This window comes from Pseudonaja textilis, chromosome Z (genome assembly GCF_049901715.1).
Source record: "Pseudonaja textilis isolate UNSWEBS1 chromosome Z, rPseTex1.2, whole genome shotgun sequence".
In the NCBI taxonomy this organism is placed as follows: Eukaryota; Metazoa; Chordata; class Lepidosauria; order Squamata; family Elapidae; genus Pseudonaja; species Pseudonaja textilis.
The window spans coordinates 59,763,570-59,789,017 of NC_142008.1; the positions used below are offsets into that span (position 1 = coordinate 59,763,570).

Here is a 25,448-nt window from a genome sequence, read left to right on the forward strand (position 1 = left end):
TAAAATAAAAATAAAATAAAAATAAAATAATAATAAAATAAAAATAAAAATAAAATAAAAATAAAATAAAAATAAAATAAGTGACCCAGGCAGATTGAGTGGGTGGGGAAAGCAATTGAGGGGAACATGATGTATTTCAGTGGAGTTGGGAAAGCCTTGGGTAGTCTTAAGCACCCCCCCCCATGGTCTTCCCCATCTTGAAATACCTCATATGCATTTAATGAGCCTCACATTCAATTAGTGAATGCGTGGGCAAAAGGAAGGAGTTTCCCATTCAAGGTACAAGATTCACTTCCACGAATCCTCGGGTTGCGAATAGAATGGGCAAGCTCCATTACATTCATAACCTGAGGGCTACCTGTACAATCCTGAGTTGTATAAACAGAGGCATAGAATCAAGATCATGTGAAGTATTGGTACCATTTTATAAAACCTTAGTAAGACCACACTTACAACCATTTTTGATAATTATATTACAAAAAAGATGTTGAGATTTTGGAAATAGTTCGGAGAAGAGCAATTAAGATAATCAAAGGCCTGGAGACTAAAACATGCAAAGAATGGCTGCAGGAATTGGGTTTGGCAAGTCTAAAAAAAATAATTAGAGGCAACATGATACGAGTATTCCAGTATTTGAGGGCCTGCCACAAATAAGTGGGGTCAAATTATTCTACAAAGCACTAGAGGGCAGGACAAGAAACAATGGTTAGAAACTAATCAAAAAGAGAGGCAACCTGGAATTAAGGAGAAACTTCCTAACAGTGAGGACAATTAACCAGTTGAACAGCTTAGCTTCAGAAATCGTGGGTGCTCCATCACTGGAGGTTTTAAGAAGAAATTAGACAGTCATTAATCTTCGCTATTATATATGGAAGATCTGATTCATGTATTATTCAATTGCTGTTGTATAAGGGGGTGAGAGATAAGTACCTTGATCCACATTATTCTGTCCTTTGATTCAATTGTTGAACATAAAGACAGATAACTCTACAAATTCTTCCATATAAAGTTTCTTTTATTGGATTATATTAGGTATCCCCAAGGTAACTCACAGTTATGTTGAGATTCATCTAATGTCCAATTCTTTGCATAATTGAAATTGTAGTGTAAAATGATAGTAATCTTTCCCCTATTTCATCCCATGGTAGTAGAGCCAAAGAAGAAGTGCTAGCATGAAGCTAGGGTCCGAGCAAGAATGAAGAAACCTCCCCCAACCCACCAAGGGTCAACCCAGTGACCAATCAGGATTACAGATGTGGCCACATGACATGAACTACATTTCCCAGGATACCTTAACTACATTTACCATGATGCATTCCCTTAAGGGGACAGCTCCCAATTCCTAACTAATTATCCAAATTCTCATATACTGGCTGAGCACACTCCCCACCTGGAATTATAAATTCCACTATTAACTAAAGAGCAAGTAACTATAACTAAGATAAACAGTAAACATTAATTTTTGGTATTGGATATTATACTTATATAATGGTATTCTTTTTCCTTCTTTTTTTTTTTTATTTTAGGATAGAATTGGCACGATTATATGATTTGTTCTAGAATAAATTACTTAAAATATAGTTATCTCACAAAGGCATGATCGAATAAAGCGTAGTCAAATTTATTTTTCTTTTTTTTAATAATGATATGATGATTTATAAGTTTGTATTGACAATAAGAATTATTATATAAGGTAATTGTAATTGTGACTATGAGTGAATGCACAAAACTGATGAACCAACCGACTCACTGTTTGTATATAAATATAGGGGAGCTGATGTTTTTATGTTTTGTCTGTCTGTTTGTATGTTAAAAAACAATAAAAACTTTTATAAAAAAAAAAAAAGAAAGCATCAAACAAGGCTGGGAAGTGGGCTGAGCTGGCCTCGCTACGGTACGGTTTGCAATTGAGCTCCAAGATTGCAGCCAATATCTCAGCCCCTGGTTGGTCCAAATGGACCTAAACCATCCCGTAGAGACAGTGATAGTGAAGGGCACATCCTGTGGATCCCAGGGACATCGCAAAGTCCCTGGTTGATCCAGGAGAAGTCCTTTTGCCAGTGGCTGAGAGGCAGCCATTAAGCTGCTGAAACTGGGACAGCTCCGGAACGGAAGTGACTGAAAGAGAAAGTGTGTCGGCTTGGGTGAGAACTTTTTTTTTTTACTATTATTCTGAGACTTAAAGAACACCCTAAGAAAAAGGGAAATCTGTAAAAGTTTTGACAGAACTGAGTAAGCAGCGGTTTTTAAATGGAAACGTCAAAGTGAGGCTTGGCTTTTTACTTTTTCACTTTTTTTTTTCTACTGGACTTCTATCGCAATTTAGCTTTGTTAACTGGACTGGTTTTTTTCATATATACATTTATTCTTTCTTCTCTTTTTTGATTTTTTTAATTTTTTAGAGGAGTCTGTGGTGGCAGGGGAGTCTGTGGTGGCAGGACAGGGAAAATGGAGGTGAGGAAGTCTGGTGCAGGCTTCGAACACCTTTTCTGGCGTCAGGAGCGATCCCCCAGGGATACATGAACCCTGGAGAGGTCCGTGTCAACGTGGAGATCCTCGAGCTGCAGAGGGGGAAGGCAACCCCCGACAGTGAAGAGGGAAGCTCCCGAGCCCGGCGCTAAAGAGTAAGCTGTCATTCTATGACAGCTTCCAATCAGTCTGCCACTTGAGTGAATAAGCAAAGCAGTGACAGCCTGCGAGATCGAGTAACAGGAACAGAGAAGCGGTTTATAACTTGGATTCTTTGAAGATTGAAGGGAGCAGAATGACAGAAGAATGATAGCACAAATTCTTCTCTCTTGGTTGTGATTAGCACCTCTCGGAAGTCGGGCGGAGAGCGCGAGAAAAGCAGTTGGGAAAATGGAAAGATTATAATGGAGAGCGGAAAAGTCTAAGCACAAAAGGAAAACACAGTTTTACCCTGTGAAGGGAAGCTCTGGGAAAAGAGGAGATTACTAAAACCCGGGAGATCAGAGGTCGGAATTGGTGAAGGGCTTTATTTGACTTTTGGACCTTTCTTTTTGACTTTATTTGAGAAGAGGGAGGCGACGGAGGTGAAAGAATATTGACATTGATTGAGTCTTTTGAATCCTCAGATCTGAGCACAACATGACTATTATATCTACTTAATATTGTGGAGAAGACAAATTGAGCATTATATTGGACTTTGGAAGATTTGTATGTTGATTTAAAAGTTGGAAAGCAAAGAAAGAAGAAGCAGCAAGAGGAAGAAGGCAGAGGCGAACAGAAGGCTGGGAAAAGGCGGTTTTGGGACTGCAGATTAGTCAGCACATTATACCATTTGCTGATTGGAAGGCTGAAAAGAATCCTCTAGCTGGAAGATGGACCTTTAGCTCACCCAACTTGCTTTTTTTATTGCGTGGTACTACTTAAGTTTACTAAGTTGGCACTATTTTCTCTTTAAGATGACTTCCTTGCTGTTTGTTTGTTGATTTTCTGAAGCTGTGGTAATCTCTCTTCTACCTTTTCTCTTATTGTCTTGCCCCCTGCCTCCCTATTGTATCTTCTAAATATCTTACATAATTCTACTTACTTGGGGGGAAGGAGGATATACTATTATTATAGAGTTAAGAGATTACTGTTGTAAGTATTAATAGCAAAAGGGATAAACTTTGTTGATATAATTTATTTATAAATTATTTAGACTATAAGACATTTAAGATCAATGTCTTAAAGTGTTAATTGATGTACTATTGCTGACCAATTCTCTTATTACATAGACTAGAATATTGTTGCAGATATCTATTTATGATATAGGGGGAAAAGACTGTGGAGTGAGATATTAAATTGAAATACACGTGAATAGACTTTCAAATACAGGACCCAAATACTGAATGGTGATTTGGGATAATATATCTAAAATTGTGCATCAACAAAAACAAATACTTAGAGATGACATCCACAACAACTATGGCCTTAAAAACAGGAAGGAAGGCATACCCTGACCCTATCGATTCGTTGACATCCACCCCACCAACAACTCAAAAACTATCGAGGAGTCTTTAACAGGGAAAAGCAGCCTAATGTCCACAACATTAATATACAAACTTCCATATTATCCTTTGCAGGAAGCTATATCTAAAATGCAAGAAATGATGATTAAAAATCACAGGAAACTAGAGCAGATATAAGTGAATTGAAAGATGAGATGGGGAAACTGAAGGCTGAAATGAAAGCGGTTTAGCGAAGGTGGAGGGTGAAGATAGGTCTCTACAGCAGGCCATGAGAGAAAGCGAAGTGAAAATAAAAGATATAGAGTAGAACAATACGCATGGAGGCTAACTTTGAAAGGATGGATGAGGAATTTAAAAATGTACTTAGAGAAATGGAAGACTCTCTGGTCCACCCCGAGATGGACAAAGCAATGGCGTGTAAGGTTCAGAATGTGGCAGAAGCAAAAAATGAAGAATTGGAACATTTGATGGCAGAAATATTGGCTAAATGGTTAGGAAAGGAAAAAGATGATCTAATTAAAGAGTTTGATGAGGTATATAGGGTTAGCACAAGCTACGCCAGGCGTAACAACTGTCCAAGAGAAATCCATATCCGCTTCTCTAGGAGATGTCTGAGGATTTAATTTTGAAAATGTCTAGGGAGGAAACAATATCATATAAAAGGCAGAGAAATTAGGATTTTAAAACAAATTCCAAAAGAAAAGTGAGGATGATAAGACAATATTATAAATTTTAGCTAATGATTTAAATAAAAAAGGAATCCAATTTAAATGGTTAATCCCGGAAGGGATGTTAATTACGTGGAAAGAGAGGAAAATCAAAATAGAATCGATAGAACAGGCCCACAGCTCACAGATACGAATGGTCAATCCACTAGAGAAGAACCTAAAAGGAGACCACAGGAGGACCGATATCATCACAGAACCCAAAGGAGCGACTTTCTCTAATTTCAGGGAAGTGATAACCCACAACCTGGGAGAGAAGAGCAAATCCACAACAACAACAACAAGAGAACCGAATCATTACTAGGCAAAAATCTAAGCAGACGTAGATAAATGGTGGAGGGAAGAGAGTTGCTCTCCATCAATATAAATGGATTAAATTCATTATCAAAAGAAAAAAGGATATTTTCAAAACTTATTCAACATAACGCAGATATAATATGTCTTCAAAAACACATATTTCAAAAAATGATGAAAGACATCTAATTTGTCCAAAATTAGGGAAACTTTTATGGCACCAAACGACAAACACAAGAAAAAAGGAATTGCAATTTCGTAAAACAAGATGTAAAGGCAGAATTAATCTGGTCGGATCCGAAGGAAGAACTCTGGTTATACAAGTTTGAATAAACCACATCACATTTTTACTGGTAGCAATCTATGCCCCAAATGATGACCAGGGGAAATTTTTTAAACACCTTCACCAAAAAATAGTAGGCTTTGAAAAAAGAAACATTTGCTTGATTGGCGATTTTAACTCCATTGCAGATTACCAGAAAGACCATAGTAATATGGAAAAAACAAGAAGGGGAAAAGGGAACTTTCCGCGGCATGTAAGGAAATGTTGAAAGAGTTAAATTTAAAAGATTTATGGAGGAGCGGAATCTTGAAGGAAAACAATTTACATACTATTCTAATCCACATAAGACTTGGACTAGAATAGATATGGCTTGGATGGATTTGGATCTGGCTAATGAAATTAAAGAAATTAAATCCTACCGAATGAATGGGCTGACCATAACCCAATACAGCTAATTTGGAGAGATAGGAGGCGAATAAAAAAAAAAAGATGGACACTAAACAACCAAATTGTAAATGAAGAAGAGTATATTAATAAGCTGAAAGAGGAGCTAAACTATTTTCTAAAAAGATAATAATAATGAAACAACTTCAAAACAGAACATTTGGGATACTATGAAAGCAATTATAAGAGGCACAACAATTTCCTATAATGCTATGAGAAACAAGAGAATCTATGCCCGACAAAACGTATTACAACAACAAATCCAAGACTTAGAAATACAATTACAAAAAACCCCAAGATCCAAGGACTACAAAACCAGTTAATATTAGCCAAACATAAGCTGAATTTAACTGAACAAGATAAAATAGAAGTTAGCTTGAGAAGGTCCAAACAAAATTACTTTGAACACGCCAATAAACCAGGAAGATGGCTATCTTATAAACTTAAAAAAGAAAAAGAGACTGATACACCAATTAATAGACAGAAAGGCATCCCACAACATGAGATTGAGAAGAAAAAAGATATTATATTAAACTATTTTCAAAGATTATATAAAAAAAGAAGAAATCAATGAGGACAAAATAAGAACTTATCTGGAGAATACGAATGATAAAAACAATAGGGAAGGAGACAAAGAATTACTAAATAAGGATATTATATGGTCTGAGTTAAAATCCGCAATGGAAAATCAAAGTAATAATAAATCCCCAGGTCCAGATGGGATTCCAGTAGAATTGTATAAAGCCACAATAGATTTAGTAGGGCCTCTGATGCTGGAAGTGTTTAACGAAGTACTTTTGGCTGCCAAAATGCCAGACTCATGGAGGGGGCATTGATTGCGTTAATTCCGAAGGAGGATGTAGATGCCAGATATATCAACAATTATAGACCAATTTCACTTTTAAATGCTGATTATAAATTATTTACCTCAATTATAGAGAATAGAGTAAAACAAGTTTTAAATTTATACATTCATGAAGACCAAAATGGTTTCCTTCCATTCCGCCAAATTAAAAACAATTTAAGAACCGTTATTGACGTCCTAGAATATTATGAAGCTCATCCAGAGAAACAATTTGCACTCATGTTTTTAGATGCGGAGAAAGCATTTGATAACTTACATTGGCACTTCTTAATACAAAAAATCTATAACATGAGTCTGGGCACTAAATTCGAGAACATTATCACAACAATTTACAATACCCAACAAGCTAATATACTAATTAATGGCGAACAAACAGGCCCATTAAGCATTGAAAGGGCGTTAGACAGGGTTGCCCTCTCTCACCCCTCTTATTTATATTTGCTTTAGAATCACTGTTAACGCGGATAAGACAAAACTTTGAAATCCAAGGAGTTAGGGTCAAAGCAGAGGAATATAAACTACAGGCGTTTGCAGGCTATATGTTTTTTTTCCTAGAGGAACCCATGGAAAAAGGACATAACCTAATAAAAGAACTAGAACAATATGGCTCAGTAGCAGGATTAAAGATTAACAGAAATAAGACGAAATTACTGACTAAAAATCTAACAGAGAACCAGAGGAAAGAATTAGAAAAAACCATGGGGATACAGGCAACAAAAAAGGTCAAATATTTAGGCATATGGTTAACACCACATAGTAAATCGCTCAAAGAGAATAATTATGATAAACTGTTACAGCAAATTAAGAAAGATCTAGAATCTTGGAATAAGTTGCAGCTTTCTCTACTGGGCAGGATTGCCACGATCAAAATGAACATCTTACCAAAACTCCTTTACTTATTCCAGACAATCCCAATAAAATTACCAAAAATTTTTGAAGATATAAATAAGGTAACTCTTAAATTTATTTGGCAAGGGAAAAAAAGCTAGAATCAGTATTAAGGCCTTACAAGATGCAAAAAGTAGAGGTGGGCTAGCGCTCCCAAACTGGGAATTATATTATTGGGCAGCCAACTTATTATGGTTAAAAGACTGGGTCAATTTACTGAATAAAAGAACTTTAGTCTTGGAAAGGCACGACCTTCAGAGAGGATGGCACGCATTTCTATGGGATGTGGGGAAAACTAAACAGTCGTATTTTCATAGACATCTTATTAGAGATTCACTATTAACTAATTGGAAAAAAATATGCAAAAAACATTATTTAAAAATTCCGATTTGGCTTTCAACAATGGAGGCAATGGTTCATCCCAACAATTTGGATATAACAAAATGACTAAATATAAAGATTTATTAGACCCTTTAGGAAAATTAAGAACTCAGGACTTACAAGAACAGGGATTTAAAATTGACCAGTGGTTATATATACAAATCCATAGCAGATACAAACAAGATATCAAAGAGTTTGGAATCTATAGCAAATTACAATATTTAGATAAAATCTTATTAGGATCAAATAAAGAATATCTCCAAATTTTATAAATATTTATTGGGAGGTAGAACTAGAGCAAGAGATAGTGAAAGGGAACATGATAATGTGAGTAGGAATATTGGAAGAAGCATTACATTAACAGAATGGGAAAAGATCTGGAATAGAAACATTAAGATTACGAAATCCATGCGTACAAAGAAAATATGTATAAAATGTTATATAGATGGCACTTACCCCCTTTGAGGTTGAAAATGAACCCAAACTCTAGTCCAAAATGTTGGAAATGTAAAAACATAGAAGGAACCTACTTTCATATGTGGTGGTCCTGTAAGGAAGCCCAGAAATACTGGCAAAAAATTAGAAAATGGTTGGAGGAAATAACCAAAAGAACAAATCGAATACAAACCAGAGTTCTTCCTACTAGGGATCTCTGATAAACACTTACCTAAAAAGATGAAATATATAACAATTCATATTCTAACTGCGGCCAGATTAGCATTTGCCCAGTGCTGGAAATCACCCTATATACCTACAGATCAAATGGTCATCCAGAAAATATGTGACTGTGCAGAAATGGACAATTTAACCATAGCACTTAAAAATAAAGAGTCTTCAGCATTTTATGATAATTGGAATGCGTGGTATAATTGGTTATCTCAGAGATAAACTGTTCAATGAACAATGGGTAATTTAAGCATAAATAGTGATAAGATGTGTATAATTAATAATTGGATCTTGCAGACTGTCAAAAAGGATATCTGTCTGTTTTAATGTATTTTTTTTTTTCTTCTGTTTCTTTGTTTTCTTCTTTCTTTTATACCTCTTTTTCTCCTTTTTCGGTTCGCAAGACCGAAGCGTTTTTTCTTTTTCTTTTTCCCTTTTTCTTTTCTCCCCTGTTGTAGATGTAATGTTGTTATGTTTTTAATTGTAAATTCAATAAAATTTATTCAAAAAAAATAAAATAATTTTTAGATTAGAGGCTCCTTTAGTAATCTTTTTTTCATATATATATATATATATATATATATATATATATATATATATATATATATATATATATATATATATATATATATTTTCTTTCCTTTTAAACTTCTATTACGTTCTATCTGGGAAAGGAGGGGGGAGTGAGAACAAAGAAACTTTGTAACACTGCCAACTAGAGGCTTGAAAATATTTTACTTGAAGTTGAGAGAACTGTGAAAGATTCCTCTTTCAAGGACATTGCAACTTGATAAGATAGATGGACTTCTATCAACAATTGAAGTTTGGCTTTGAAGCTTGTGGAGAAGAGACTTTTAATAAGAGCCTTGGATAATTAAACAAAGTGCAGTGTGTTCTTTTTTATTTTATTTTTAGCTGTGCACCTTACCAGTTTTACTGTATTCTTTTCCTTTTTTTCTCCTTAAAAGAAAAAAATCTTTACTTTTGTAATATATTTATTTTTGCCTTCTGTTTTAAAGGAAAAGCCTCAGAATCTCTCCTTTTCTTTTTCTATTGGGATTTTCTTTTTTGCCATTCATATTTTTGGTTCATCTTTATGTTTTTCTTTGTTTTTTTATTTTTCACTTTTGAGACCTCTCAATTGGATTAAGGTGTGAAGAACCTGAAGAAATTTTCTCTCTCATCTTTTTTTTATTATTATTGGGCTTTTTTATTTTTCTTATTTTCATTTTTTACCTTGGATTACAACTGACCATTTATAATTGGGTTAAGGTCTTGAAGAACCTGAAGAATTTTTCTTTCCTCTTATTGGGCTTTTTATCTTTACCACCTCTACCCCCATTTTGGATTATAATTGGCTACTTGAATTTGAAGATTTGAGCATATTCAAAATGAGTAGGAAACTCATACCTTCTGGCGCCTCAACTTCCACTTCTGCCTCCCCACCATCTGGAGTCAACGCTTAATTCAGACAATATTAAAGCAAGATAAAGAACAAGAAAAGTGACTCTACAGATGATTATGCAAGGAATCCAAGACATTAATTTGTCCATTAAAGACATTAAAACAAAATCAGATACCATTGAAAAGAGAATAGAGAATATTGAACAGAGAATATTGAACAAAGAACAGGCAAGACTGATGAAAAAATTGAAAATATTCAACCAATGATGGTGAAATATGATGAGAGATTCCAAAAAATTGAAGAAGATAAACAAAGAGAGGAGAAGATTGGAAATATTGACAGCAGACTAACAGTGGTTGAACAAGATAAAAGTGGGATGAAGTGGCAGATGGACAGGTCAGAATTCTATCTCAGATTTCAAAATATAGAGGAAGAAAAAGGTCAAAACCTAGCTGCAATAATGATAGAAATTCTGGCTGATGCCTTGGAAATAACAGAGGAAAAGGTGATGGATGGAGTAGATGAGGTATACCGAGACTTTACAAGATATGCGATGAGAAACAACTTACCAAGAGAAGTTCACCTCAGATTTACAAAAAAATCCATTAAACACAAATATTACAAGTGGCAAGAAAGAAGACGTTGAAATATAAAGGCAAGGAGATTGTGGTTTTAAAACAAATACCTAGAAGAGTGAGAGAGATGAGAAGAGAATATCGATTCCTGACTATAATGTTACTGAAAAAGCTGAATTACAGATGGTTGATTCCAGAAGGACTAATGTTTACATGGCAAGAACAAAGACATAGAATTGATTCAATTGAGAAAGGAGAACTTTTCTACGCAGAATTTTTTGGAAGGAGAGAGGAAGAGGCAGAAAAAGAAGTCTCACTAATTGAATTCCAAGAGGATCAATTGGGACTAAAAAAGAGGAAGGCGCAGTAGGTGGACAGGTGGAGATCAAAGAACAACGTGAACCAAGATCTACGAGAGCTGTCAAACCTAATTACAAGATATAACCATAGAAAAGACAAAACTGATTACAATGAATATAAATGGGCTTAATTCAGCTGTTAAAAGAAGGAAAATTTTTCAAAAATTAGAGAAATTAAAATTTGATATAATTTGCTTACAAGAAGTACATATCAAAAAACAATATGAACAATTGTTGGTACAGCCAAAATTAGGGAAAATATTTACTTCTTTGACACAATGTAAGAAAAGAGGAGTGGTTTTATACGTTAAAGAGGCTATCCCAGCGAAATTGATCCATACAGATGATGATGGAAGACTCTTAATGGTCGAAATAATGGACAATAATATGAAAACACTCCTGATAGCAATCTATGCCCCGAATGAAAATCAAGAAGAATTTTATAGAAAATTACATATGAAAATAATTGAACTGGACTATGTCAATATTTGTATGATGGGAGACTTCAATGGACTAGTAGACAATAAATTGGACTATACAACACAGAAAAAAAAACAAAACCAAGCAGAAAGACTCTCCCTATATCCTTTTTTTAAATGCTAGATGAACTAAATTTAAAAGATATATGGAGAGAAAGAAATGCTAAAACCAAGCAATATACTTTTTATTCAAATAGACATTTATCATGGTCCAGATTAGATATGATATGGATCTCAACAGAACTAATATCTAACGTTCAAGAAACAAACATCGAAACAAATATTTGGGCAGACTATAATCCAATGACAATTAAATGGAAAGGACAAAAAGAAAGATCGAGATGGACGTTAAATAATACTATTTTAAAGGAAAAAGACTTTACACAATGGATGGAGAAAGAATTGGCCTTTTTCTTTAGAGAACATAAAAAAGAAGATACTTCAATTCAGAATGTCTGGGACACAATGAAGGCATATCCTAGAGGCTTGATAATAGACTATATAAGAAAAAAGAATATCAGGAAAAGGCAAGCCACTAAAGTTTTAGAAGATGAGTATAAAAGACTTGAAAAAGAACTACAGAAAAGGCCAAAGAAAAAAGACATTAAACTAAAATTGGACATAATCAAACATAAAATGGGCCAAATAGAGAAAGAAGAACTAGCACAGAAAATTAGAAGTGCTAAACAGAACTATTTTGAAGATGCAAATAAACCAGGTAGATGGTTAGCATATAAATTGAGAAAGGAGAAAGAATCAAGGAAAATATCACAATTAATAGATGATCAAGGCCAAGTTTGCTATGGTAATAAAGAGAAAAAGGAAATTATTCGAGATTTTTATGGGCAACTATATAAACAAGAGAATATTGATGAGGAAAAAGTCAAACAGTATCTACAGAATGCTAATCTACCTAAGATACCTAAAAAGACTGAAAAAATGTTAAAAAGTAATATAACAATGATGGAATTAACTGAAGCACTTAAGAAGCAAAATAATGGGAAAGCACCAGGTCCAGATGGGCTTCCGGCAGAATTTTATAAAACACTACAAGAATCATTGAGCATTCCACTGCTAGAAGTCATGAATGAAGCTATGTTAAAGAAGATACCTAAAACATGGTCAGCTTATATTACACTTATTCCAAAAGAAGAGGCTAATCCATTGCAAATTAAGAATTATAGACCTATTTCTTTACTAAATGCAGACTATAAAATCTTTGCTTCAATTTTGGCAGAAAGACTTAAAAAATACTTAAATAACTTTATTCATCCAGATCAAAATGGATTTCTGCCAAAGAGACAAATCAAAGACAATATGAGAGTAATCCTGGACACTTTGGAATATTATGAGGCACATCCCGAAAAACAAATGGCTTTGATATTCTTAGATGCCCAAAAGGCATTTGATAATGTGAATTGGAGATTTATGTTACTATTATTGGAACAGATGGGTTTTGCCAGAAAATTTATCCAAGCAATAGAAGCCATATACCATAAGCAAACGGCAAAGGTAATGATAGAGGGAGAATTCACAGATTCTATTAATATAAGAAAAGGTACAAGACAAGGATGCCCTCTATCACCTTTGCTATTTGTACTGACTTTGGAAGTGTTGAATAGAAATATTAGAGATGATAAAAGCATAAAATGAATGAAAATTAAAAAGGAAGAATTTAAATTGCAAGCCTTTGCGGATAATCTGGCCTTTATTTGGAAAGACCCTTTAGAAACGGCTCCAAAATTATTGGAAAAGATAGAGACACATGGTGAGGTGGCTGGTTTGAAAACAAATAAAGATAAAACAAAGATTTTGACAAAGAATATGTTACTAAGACAAAGAGAAGAACTGGCAGACCTATTGAAAATTCAAGTCATGAACAAGGTCAAGTATTTGGGGATATACTTGACACCAAGATACAGTACATTAAAAGAGAACAATTATACTAAACTTAAACAACAGATAGCGTTAGACTTGAAGAAATGGGAAAATCTACAACTATCACTAATAGGGAGAATCTCAGCAATCAATTTGAATATCCTACCCAGTATCTTATATTTGTTTCAAACAATACCAATCAGGCTTAGAAAAGACTATTTTGAAGAGTTAAATAAAATTGTGTTGAAGTACATAAGGGAAGGTAAGAAAGGGAGAATAAAGTTAAAACTTTTACAAGATGCCAGAATTAGAGGTGGTTTTGGTTTGCCTGATTGGGAGTTGTATTATCAAGCTGAAAATCTGTTGTGGGCCAAGGAATGGATAACACTAAGGAAGACTAGATTGTTGACATTAGAAGGTCATGATTTGTTGTTGGGCTGGCATGCCTTTCTATGGTATAAGGCAGGGGTCCCCAACCACCGGGCCGCGGACCGGTACCAGTCCGTGGATCATTTAGTACCGGGCCGCAAAGAAAATAAAAATAAAATAAAAATGGTGGCTTTCTTCGCCTTCGGTGAATGCTGCTGGGATCAGGGATCAAGGACACAAATGAAAGAAGGGGAGGGAGGAAGCAACCAAATCCTGTCCTGCTCTCTGGCTCAGCGGCTTCGGTTTCCTCCTGCCTCGTTCCTCTCTCAGTCGCTCTCTCACTCCTCCACCAGCCCAGGAAGAAACTGCTTCAAAGAAGCCGGCAGGGTGGCTTTTCCTGTCGGCGCAGCTCCTCCGAAGCACCCGTTCAACCCCACCCCGCCGCCCGTGGTTCAATCCAGTGCTCCGTTCTGCCTGCCTGCCTTCGTTTCTGGTTGTTTCGGAGTAGCTTTGGCTGAGAATAATAACTATTCACCTCTTTTACTCAGCGAAGCTGCTCCGAAACAACCAGAAACGAAGGCAGGCAGGCAGAACGGAGCACTGGATTGAACTGCGGGCAGCGGGTGGGGGTGAACGGGCGCTCGGAGGAGCTGCGCCGACAGGAAAGCCACCCTGCCGGCTCTTTGAAGCAGTTTCTTCCTGGGCTGGTGGAGGAGCGAGAGAGCGACTGAGAGAGTAACGAGGCAAACACCTGAGGGAGGGAGGGAGACACCTGAGGGATGAGGCTGAGGGAGGCAGGGCTGAGAGGCGGGGCTTCTCAGCCATCCTGCAGGGACTTGTCCTGAGCCTCCTGAACTTGGTGGTTTGCTGGCAGACGTTTTATTACCCGACTAGGTAACAACATCAGATGTTATCTAGTCAGGTAATGAAACGTCTGCAAGCAAACCACCAAACTCGGACTCCCCCCCCGCCGGTCCTTGAAAAAGTGTTTCTGCATGAAACTGGTCCCTGGTACAAAAAAGGTTGGGGACCACTGGTATAAGGGAACTAAAACACAAGGCTATTTTAGAAGACATTATATATGGGAGTCTTTGTGGTTAAATTGGGAGAAGATCAAAAGACAATGTTATTTGAAAATTCCAGTTTGGTTATCGACCATTGAAGCATTTTCTTATCCTATAATTTATAAGAAGGAACAAACAGTTAGATATGGGGAAATAATGGATGAAAAGGGTGAACTTAAATCGATGCAAAACTTAGACGAACAAGGTATAAAGATGAATTGGTTTTCATATGCGCAAATACATTCAAGGTATGATGAAGATTTTTAAAACAGAGGGATTCTATGATAAATTGAATGATTTAGATAAGATCTTGACAGGTACTGATGAAAAGGTGATTAAAAAATTATACGGTTATTTACTGGAAATTAAATTAGAGGAAGAACAAGTCAAAGAAACTATGATTGCTTGGGGGAAGAATTTTGGATATGGGATTGATTTAGAGAAATGGCAAAAATTGTGGTCTCAAAATTATAAAATGACTATGTCAACAGCTTATAAAGAAAATTTGTATAAGATGTTTTACAGGTGGCACTTTCCCCCAACAAGAATAGCAAGAATGTTCAAGAATAAATCTAAAAAATGCTGGAAATGTCATCAGATACCTGGCTCATATTACCATATGTGGTGGGCTTGCGAGGATGCTAGAAAATATTGGACTAAAATCCACATGTGGTTGGAAAAATGACAAAGAAACACATGGATTTGAAACCAGAGAACTTTTTATTGGGAATCTTACCTGATACATATAATAAAGATTTGAAATACTTGATTGTAAATGTATTAACAGTGGCTAGGATTGTATATGCTAAAAACTGGAAAAATGAGAAAACACCATTGCAGGAAGAAATTATTAAGAAAATATTGGAATGTGCTGAAATGAGTAGATTGACATTTGAAATTAGAGAACAAGAGGATAAACAATTTTATAAAATTTGGGACCTTTTCTATCAATGGTTGGATGATAAAATACAATAATAGATTATTTAGAATTTTAGATAATAACGAATATATAAAGAGAGTTTTTTTCTTTTTTATTTGATATCACATTTATAAAATGTCTTCAGGATAGATTTGGTATGATTATATGATTTGTGATAAAATAAATTAAGTAAATTATAGTTATCTCGCAAAGTATGAATGAATAAAATCATAGTCAAATGATTGTTTAATACTAGGGTATATAATTTTTGATTGATAATATGAGTTATTATGTAATGTAACTGTAATTAAGACTACGAAATGAATGCACAAAACTGGTAAACCAACCGACACACTGTTTGTATATTTATGGAAGAAAGCTGGATGTTTTTATGTTTTGTTTGTCTTTAAAAACTAATAAAATTGTTTTCAAAAAAAAAAAGCATCAAACAAGGCAAAGCATGCAAAGCTTGAGGTTCAACCTTCAAGTTCAGCCTTTCTCTGCAGCAACACTAGGTCGGTGACCGGTCTGGTGTAGAACTTCTTGGTGAAAGTCTGCTGGTTGCTTCTGGCGGCTGTTTAGGTTGGACAGGTACTCTTGCTTCCAATGGTTCTAAGGGGTGTTGACAAGTGGTTGAAATGGATGTTGCGAAGACATCTGCCTGTGTAGAGCATCTTAGTGAAAGTTGTTGGTCTCTGGCAGCTTTTTAGGGCTTCTTAGTGAAAGTATTGGTAACTGGTAGTCTTTTAGGGTGGACCGGTATTCTTATTTCTGATGGTTCCAAAGGGCATCGGAAGGCTGTTGGAATGGATGGTGTGAAGGAATTTGCCTGGGTTGGGACCTGCATCTGATCAACACAGACTATTCCTTGAAGGCAAAAGGGGGGGTGCCTCTCTGACTACTTCAGTGCAAGTTAAAGCATCGAGGGGCATCTACTCCTAACAAAAGCAAAATCTTGGCTTCAGGATCTAAAGTGGGAATGTGATAGGCCACGTGCTGCAGGTGAGGTATGCTGCTTGCTACCTCTGGTGTTGCAATCTTGCTGCGGTCGTCTGATATCCCATCCCATTCTAACACAGGTGGCAGTGGGAATTGAGAACTCCCATCTAATGACTCTATGCAGAGTCCAGTAACTCTCCTCCTCGCCATGCTTCTTGGTGCGGTGCATGTTGGTATCGTGAAGTGCACCTCTTCCTTCTGAACATCAAAGAGGTTGAAGAATGCAGACCTGGTCAGCAAGCAATCGCTCTGAGGATCCAGTAATACATAAATCTTCACTACTTCTTCTGGGCGTCACTTGGGGTAGACGTTGGCTAAGTAGATCTGATGACATGAGTGAGGGGCTGGTGTGTTATCGTACACTGCCGTGCAATTGACACTCACCACTGGCTCCGGGTGTGCTTGTGTAGCACGTTAAGGCTCCTTGGCCAGAGGAGAATTATGTGTTGTCTGCTTTGGTGGCTCGGAGTCTGGATGCAGAGCGGCTGGGTGCTCGTTGCTGTTGCATAGATGACATTGCACTTTGGCTGTGCAGTCTTTGGGCACGTGCTTAGAGGATTTGCAACATTTGTAGCAGAATCTGAACTCCCATAACAAATCCTTCCTTTGATGCAGAGGTTTCTGTGCAAACGCTTGGCACCTGTTCAGTTGTGCAAAGGACAAAACTCAACTCTTTGTAGTTGGAGATATAAATTGGGTTGTGTCCGATGAGTTAGCAGCTGAACTCTTTATGGTTGAGGGGTCAACCTCAGTCTTATGGACAACCATGAAGGGTTTTCCCTTTGCAGAGTGCGTAGGGCCTGTGGACAGCACATAGTTGCTGGTGGATCTTTTTTCAGTTGGAGGACTAACAGCTCTGAGTCTGTGGGTCCGGGGGTTGTAGCACAATGTTGCCTGGTGGGCCACAAATTTTTTGAGAAGGGCAAAGGGTGTACCTTTGGGGCGACCCTTGGCCATGAAGGCCTCAGACAACTGGATCCACCATTCAATTAGCACCTGCGGTAGTTTTTGAATGATTTTGCTTTGCATTTCGAAGTGGTCAAGACTGGTGAGTCCCGGTAACTCGGGATCCTGTTGTGCCGCTCTCAGCTGTATAAGTATATTAGAGAGGTCTCTGACCAGATGAGGCTTATTGATAGGAATTTTAGGAAAGTTGTTGAGGTGATCCAAGAGCAATGATTCTACCTCTATAGGAGCGCTGTACTCTTCATCAAGTCTTTTCCATGTCAACCAAAGGGCAGCGTCTGGGTCGTCTAAGTGGAATGTGTTGAGGTAATTCCCCGTTAGGAAAATGAGCACATACAGGGAGACATATTGAAAGGAATGTTTGAATAATACACACACAGCACACTGATACACTGTACAGTAAATGTAGGTTTTTACTTCCAGAAACTTTTAAGCAAAGTTCAAAATAAGCAGTCCAAAGTCATTCATGGTTAAATTAGTCAGTTTTCAGTCCAGGGATAATCCAATAATAAAGTCCAGTGTCAAAAACAATTCAGTAACAGACTTACATCAAATCCATGAAAAATAGTCAATAGAAGGAACAGCAATATTCTCCAACAGAAGGAAAAAGACTCACATTCTCTTCTGAGACTAAGACTAAGACTAAACAACCCAGGTTTCTGGCTCCATCTTATGGCTGTTTGAGAAACCACACCAAATTACACTTTTAGGATTCTCTTAAAGCAGGGGTGTTCAACCTTTCACCTTCCCTGGGCCACATTAGAAGATGAAAATTTGGTTTGGGCTGCACATAAAATAAAATAACAGTAACGATACCTGATCATCCAAAAAAACCATAGAAAACATAGTTAACATATTAAATTTATTTGGAAATGAAGTTAGTGAGATGTTTTTATTATTTATTAATTATTTATTAAAAATTATTTATTTTTTTATCACGTTTTTTTTTATCATGGTTTATTTTCCGGCCAAATTTTGCGGGGGGGGGGGAGAATTTGAGAAAATTCAGAATGTTTCAGTGGTTGACCACTAGAGATGTGTGTTGCAATGTGTGGGAGACACTGACAAAGCACACTGGTTGGCCGCTAGAGGGTGCATTGCAAAGTCTGGAAGACATTGGTGCAGAGCACAAAATGGCCTGTCAGTGGTACTTGCTAGGTCTGTAAGACACTGGTGTTGCACACAGGTTGGCCTCTTCAATTGTGGAGCTAGAACCTTGAGTTGGGTACAAGGGTAGGGTGCAAGAGTAAAAAAAATTTTTTTAAATACTCTGTGAAATTTCTACTTGACCACTAGATGGTGCTATAGGCTGGCAGTTGAATGGTAGCTGATTAGATCGGAAGGAAAGTTCATTAAACATATGGAATACTTTTGTACAAAGTCATTTAAGAAATGTAATACTGTAATCCATTACATAAGCGCTGTGGTTAGATAATCTCTTTTTGGACTGGCCTTTAAGTTTTAAATTTTCAGTAAAGGGAAAAATCTTCTAGCTCTGTCTTAACTAGAGAGGCAAACTGCTTCTTTTGTTCAAATAGCCTGCTCAGATCAGACTTGTGGGGGGGTTGCTCTGGAGACGGCTCTCCACTAGTGATTTATGACCCCGAATAAACTGGCCAGAGACCTCTTTTATGACCTTGTTGTTTGGATACCAGGTTATAAACTGGCTGGCTAGGGTCTCTTTTTATAATTCTCTGGGCTGGAGAAATGCAGTTTCTTTGTTTGTTAGGGGGCACAAGAAAGATTCAGCAAATTTAAACAGGTTTTAAAACTTGAACAGAGGAAATGTTTCCAAGCCCCACTCAAACTGTTTCCCTTGAATGATGGGGAATTTCTGGCTCTTCTTAGCTATTCACACTCTCCTTCTTGTTATGCAAATTGAGTCTTTGAGATAGCAGATAAACAGAGATGCGAAGAGGAGATGCAGAGAGGAGTTTACTTGTTTGCCTCTTGCGAAATGGGGGATTCTTAGCCCCTCCCAACCATCCAAAAAGCTTGTAAAACTTCCATTCCACAGAGAGAGAGAGAGAGAGAGAGAGAGAGAGAGAGAGAATATGAATAAATGAATTCAGGCAATCTGACTAGTTATATCTCTGCTTTGGAGACTCAGATTAACCTTTTGCTTTGACTTGGGAGTCTAGATTTAAATTTCCATCATTTTCTTACTGAGGGATTGCAGGAATTCAAATCTACTTATCATTTTACTATTCTGTCCTTTGATTCAATTGTTGAATATAAAGACAGATAGATAACTCTACAAATTCTTCCATACAAAGTTTTTTTTATTGGATTATATTAGGTATCCTCAAGGTAACTCACAGTTATGTCAAGATGCATCTAATGTCCAATTCTTTGCATAGTTGAAATCATAGTGTAAAATGATAGTAATCTTTCCCCTATTTCATCCCATGGTAGTAGAGCCAAAGAAGAAGTGCTAGCATGAAGCTAGGGTCCGAGCAAGAGTGAAGAAACCTCCCCCAACCCACCAAGGGTGACCAATCAGGATTACAGATGTGGCCACATGATATGAACTACATTTCCCAGGATGCCTTAACTACATTTTACCATGATGCATTCCCTTAAGGGGATAGCTTCCAATTCCTAACTATCCCAATTCCCATTTACTGGCTGGACAGCATACACATATTGAATGTATGGCCCAGTGGGAGGCCCATATTAAAAAAACATACTTTATGTGTGGTCAGAATCTGAAAACTACATTTAATACTGCATAATTTCTGACTAAAATGGTCCGAGATCGGCATATGTGGGTCTGATTGGAGTAGATTGCAGAGGTGATACAGAAATATAATTTTATGTCATTTTATTCTATTTTACATATTTATGTATTAAATTATTGTATTTTGTCCAAAAACTATTGTATTTTACCTTATTCTCATTTTAAATTGTTTGTTTGAATTTTTTTTGGTAATATGTGTTTGAACCTATATGTTGATATAGCCTATACTAGGCTTATATATATATATATATATATATATATATATATATATATATATATATATATATATATATATATATATATATAGGCTGTCACTTATCTGAAATAAATAAATATATATATATATATATATATATATATATATATATATATATATATATATATATATATATATATATATATATATATATATATATATTGGCTGTCACTTATCTGAAATAAATAAATATATATATATATATATATATATATATATATATATATATATATATATATATATATATATATATATATATATTGGCTGTCACTTATCTGAAATAGTATAAGTTCTCCTGCTTGAGCAGGGGACTGAACTAGAAGACCTCCAAGGTCCCTTTTCAGCTCGGTTCTATTCTTCTTCTTCAATATCTATCTATCTATCTATCTATCTATCTATCTATCTTCTATTTCCAATTATTTAAAAACATGAACATAGTTATACATTATTATACATCTGGTCATTGTGCTACCTATGCTATGCAATCATTATCTCTCCACTCACAAATGTAGCAATGTAGCAACTATTATCTTCTAAGAAAATAATTATAATAGCTTGCTGATGACCTGTCCGTACAGTATGATTTTCTGAGGCAAGATTCACCTGTGTAAAGACTTCCTTTTAACAGTCCCAGGAATTATATTCCAAATTACATTATATCAATTTTTCTCACTAGGCTTAAAAAAAGGAGAAAGCTTTCCACTACCTAGCAGATTTTTCAGATAGACATCTTTTTAATTTGAAGGGGAATAAATTATACCAGACAACCCTATGAGTCAAGTTTGAGAGATAATGCAGTTTTGTGACCAGAATGAACATTAAATTTTCCTGAAGATATTGCAATCAACATGCGTGGGGGGAAAAACTGGGAGTGGAAATGATTTTCAACTTTCTGGCAGCTTCCCCATTGTCTTTATTGGGGGATGTTGGCAGAACTGTCAGAAATCACGACCAGGTAACTGCAGGGAAAACTTTGGCAAGTAACTGGCAATAATTTTGCAACTAAAACTGGTTTGAACATTGCGTAAATTTCAATTCCAGAGGAGTAATGGTTATAGGATTTTTTATATATTCTTCAAATCAGTGGATTTATTAGACACTTTAAAACTGTTGCAATATAATGCACTTGAAGTTACAAACACAAGTTTTAATCTCTCTATATAAAAGCAAAACACCACTCACGCATCATCACAAAATCTCCAGAACCGTAAAACCTACAAACTTGAAAGTTGGCACATATCTTCCTCTTGGCTTCTAGGTGCTCATTAAGAAAAGATTTTTCGAAATGACCACCAGAGCATTAGTATTTCATATATTATTATTATTAACACACTCTGATGCTAAGGAGTTCTACTCCCTCTCCCCACCTGAAAAGAAATCTGCTCCAAATGCAAAACACAAGCGGAGTTTCATTTTCAGTTTTAGTTTCACAGCACCAAGTATAGAACATCAGAGCTAAGCCATGCCCAGGCTCCTTGCTGTCTCCTTCTTGCTCACACAACAAATATTGTTTCACTTTTGAAACAGCCCTCAACTCTCTCACACACTGACAGGACACTAGCCAGACGAATAGATGGATACTGGTAAACAGAGGCAGAATATTTTTTCCCCTTATTTTCCTCCCCCAAAACTAAGCACGACCACATACTTTTGTAGTGAAGCACGGGTATTGATTTAGTAGTAAATTTGTTACAGTAGTACAAAGGATCATAAATCATTAATTTAATAATCCCATTCTGTTTAACCACACGTGTTTGCAACCTCAATTAACCAAACATTTTCAAACAGAGAAAAGCATTTGCTTCTGCAGTTTGGGTGCTTTTCTAGATAAGGTAGCTATTCCGTCTGGACTACAGAGTTGCAGCAATAAGCAATGACAGGAAAACTGCCTTATGTGGACATTTTTCACTTCCTCCTTTAGACTATGTCCTTGGGTCTCCTAGTCTGTAAGGGGCATGCATAAGTGCACCTACCATCCCTGTCCTATTGTCCACATTTATTCATACCTATTTCCTGTATTCTTACTCATGTTTATACTTATACCTATTATCTTGTAAGCGATTGACAAATCAAATAAATAAAATAAAATAGTTTGTCTCCTATCTGATGTTGGCCAAATTCAGTTAAATGCTTCTAAGTTTCTGCAGGCCTCAAGAATACAGCAATATGTCTGCCAACTAAACTTGTTTTCCCCACTTCCTAGTTTATTTGCAAAGGCTTATTATTTGCAAAATAGCTTATTTGCAAAGGCTGGGCACTACATGCAGTTCCATAGGCGTTTTTCAAATTTGGCAACTTTAAGATGTGTGGACTTCAACTCCCAGAATTTCCCAGCCAAAAATCCAACATCTTGAAATTATCTGAGAAACACTGCTGTAGATTAGTGGTGGGACCTCAGATTTCTTCCTGGTCATATTTGAATATTTGTAAGACTATTGGCACTACAAGATGTGGCTTCAAATATGTTCAGGAAGCAAACTGAGCTCTCCATTATCAATCTATGGCAGTGATTCCCAACTCTGACAATTTTAAAATGGGTAACTTAAATTCTGGAATAAAAATCCACTCATCTGTAAATTGCAAGTTCGAAAAACAATCAACTCAGCTGTGCCTTCTGCTCCTTGGCGGGGGCTCCCTTCTGCACTCGCGCCCAATAAAAGTCTTCCCTCATACAAGCTATCTTCCTGTGAGAGATTACGAGAAAGCGCTATGCTTACCGGTGATCCAAATCCTGCTGTTAGGAAATGAAGCAAAACCCAAGCAAGCATGTTAAAGCAGCAGGGCAAAGAAATAGAAGAAAATACACCAGCACCTGACGCAGGCAGGCCCGCCGACCGCATGACTCGAGTCAGCTGATCACTTCCGCCCGAGCGGTCGCGCGTGTCGGTTTCAGCTGTAAAGTGCAAGCAAAGCTAGATTTCATTGAGAGGAATGGTGTGAATAATCGTTGTTCATTTGTTGCCTGCCGAGTTTCAGCTATTCTCAACTTTTTTTCGTTCAGACTGTGGGAGTTCGCGTTTCTGTTTCTGCTCCCTTGTCTTCTTCCGACTCCTGCTAAGCTTGAGTGGGATATAATATTCTTGGGCAGACTTCCCAGGGTTGCAATATTGAATTGACATCTGATAAAAACACATTGAAGAGCCAAAGGAAGCGAAAAGAAGAAGGAAGTTAGGTCTTTTTCCAAAATGGTTCCTCTTAGCTTTTTTTTTTTTTTAATATACTGCTTCTCTTGCTGATCTCTGCTTTAAATTCCATCTATACCAGATGTGTTGATTTCACTACCCCTCATTTTTTTTAAAAAGAGCTATGAATTCTCCGAGTTAGTATTATCTTTATAGCGTGTTCTGTATTCCCAGTGCAGTATGTGCTCTGCATTTTTGGGAGGGATTTAAAGGAAACAAAACTTTGAAATCAAGCCAGGAAGGGTAGATGTGCTATTGCTATAAGCCAGCAAACACAAGCTTTAAGACTTTTTAATAACTCTTGGGCATCTATACTACTTTTTATGAACTTTTATCTAATTTTAATTTATTCTTGATTTTGTTTTGCTTATACTGGTACTTTATTTTTAGCATAAAAATGAAATGTTTTAATAAAAGAATCAAGTATGTGTGATCAACATTGTAATAATGTCAAAACATTAACATGCTTCAATTACAGGTAGTCTTCAACTTACAACCATTCATTTAGTGACTCTTCAAAGTTACAATAACACTGAAAAAAGTGCCTTATTTTTCACATGGAGAGGCTGCAATGTTTTTCTGCAAAATGGTCATAAGTTATGTGATCAAAATTCAGATTCTTGGAGAGGTGCAGCCAGCTGTCAAAGAGCGTGGAAGTGCAGAGATTTCCACTTTGTTAATCCACTTTTTCCCTGTGTTCACGGGACTCATTGGAGTCAAGGAGATCCTGGAGAGATAGCCAGAAGAGTGGGTATCCTGTGGAACACTTTTAAATGGCGGCTTGTGGTGGAACATGGTCAGAAACCTTACAAGAAGTGATTGAGTGGACCGGGAAGAAGATAGTCAGCAATGGCCAACTGAACAGCCTGGACGAGGCTAGCAATGAGCCAGCAGAACAACAGTGGAGTGGCTTTTGACCAAATTATTCCCGAGGCATCATCTACACATGAGGAAGTGAAAGGAAGAGACTTTTTTATGATTTGTAGAGTGAGTTCTGGCAAAAGAGAAAGTCCAGACAGATCAGAGGAGAAGCAACGAGAGATCAATGGTGGCAGAAAGACCAGCAGGAAATGCCGGACAGTAAGCCGAAGTGAAGATAACGGTAAATCTGGATAGTGCTAAGTGTGATTTGTTAATTTGAGAGCTGTGGTGAAGAGAGGAGAGTTTGTTTTATAGCTTATAAGAAGAAATTTGAACTTGCTGTTGCCATTTAATAACTTTTTGAGAAGAAGACAAAGTACTGAACTAAAATGGAGTTGTTATAAGTGACAGCGCTTTTGGACAGCATTAAGGAGTGAGACACCTACTGGTTATAGAGGAACAAGAAGATCAGTGACAGTGGTGTTGGAAAGTAATTTGTTTTGATGAACTTGAACAAAAAAAGTTAAACATGATGTGGGGGGGGAGGAATTTGCCTAAGGAAAATATTTCTTTTTGTTCTGATGAATTTCATCTAGAAAAATTAAAAGTGATTATGGAATAATTGAAAAAAGGTGGGCTTTTGCTTAAAGAATGGTTCATTGTTCATTATATATTATTACTTAACTTATACTATTAATGAATTAGTGTTATATAAATTTACCTAATCTAGTAGTGAAATAATTAAATAATTAAATTTGATGTGCACAAATTTGATACTACTGGACCAATCCCATATATTTATATTTCCATTTCTATAAGAAGTACTATTTGCTATCTTACTGGTATTGTAATTAAGTTCATATTTTGTAATCAATG

General features: G+C 36.4%; 1 protein-coding gene across 7 annotated transcripts in view; it reads right to left on the bottom strand.

Moving 5' to 3' along the window:
* The window catches only part of GLB1 (galactosidase beta 1), a 169,978-nt gene extending 146,572 nt beyond the window's left edge, over window positions 1-23,406 (bottom strand). For 3 of the 7 annotated variants that reach the window (XM_087918485.1, XM_087918486.1, XM_026718712.2), the window contains exon 1: window positions 23,247-23,403. In XM_087918485.1, the coding sequence (XP_087774611.1) occupies window positions 23,247-23,369 (123 nt within the window). In that variant the 5' untranslated portion in view covers window positions 23,370-23,403. Of the gene's footprint in view, window positions 1-23,246 lie in introns of all 7 variants that reach the window. The other 4 variants (XM_087918489.1, XM_087918487.1, XM_087918488.1 and 1 more) reach the window with 3 other exon arrangements.
* Between the last annotated feature and the right edge of the window lie 2,042 nt (window positions 23,407-25,448).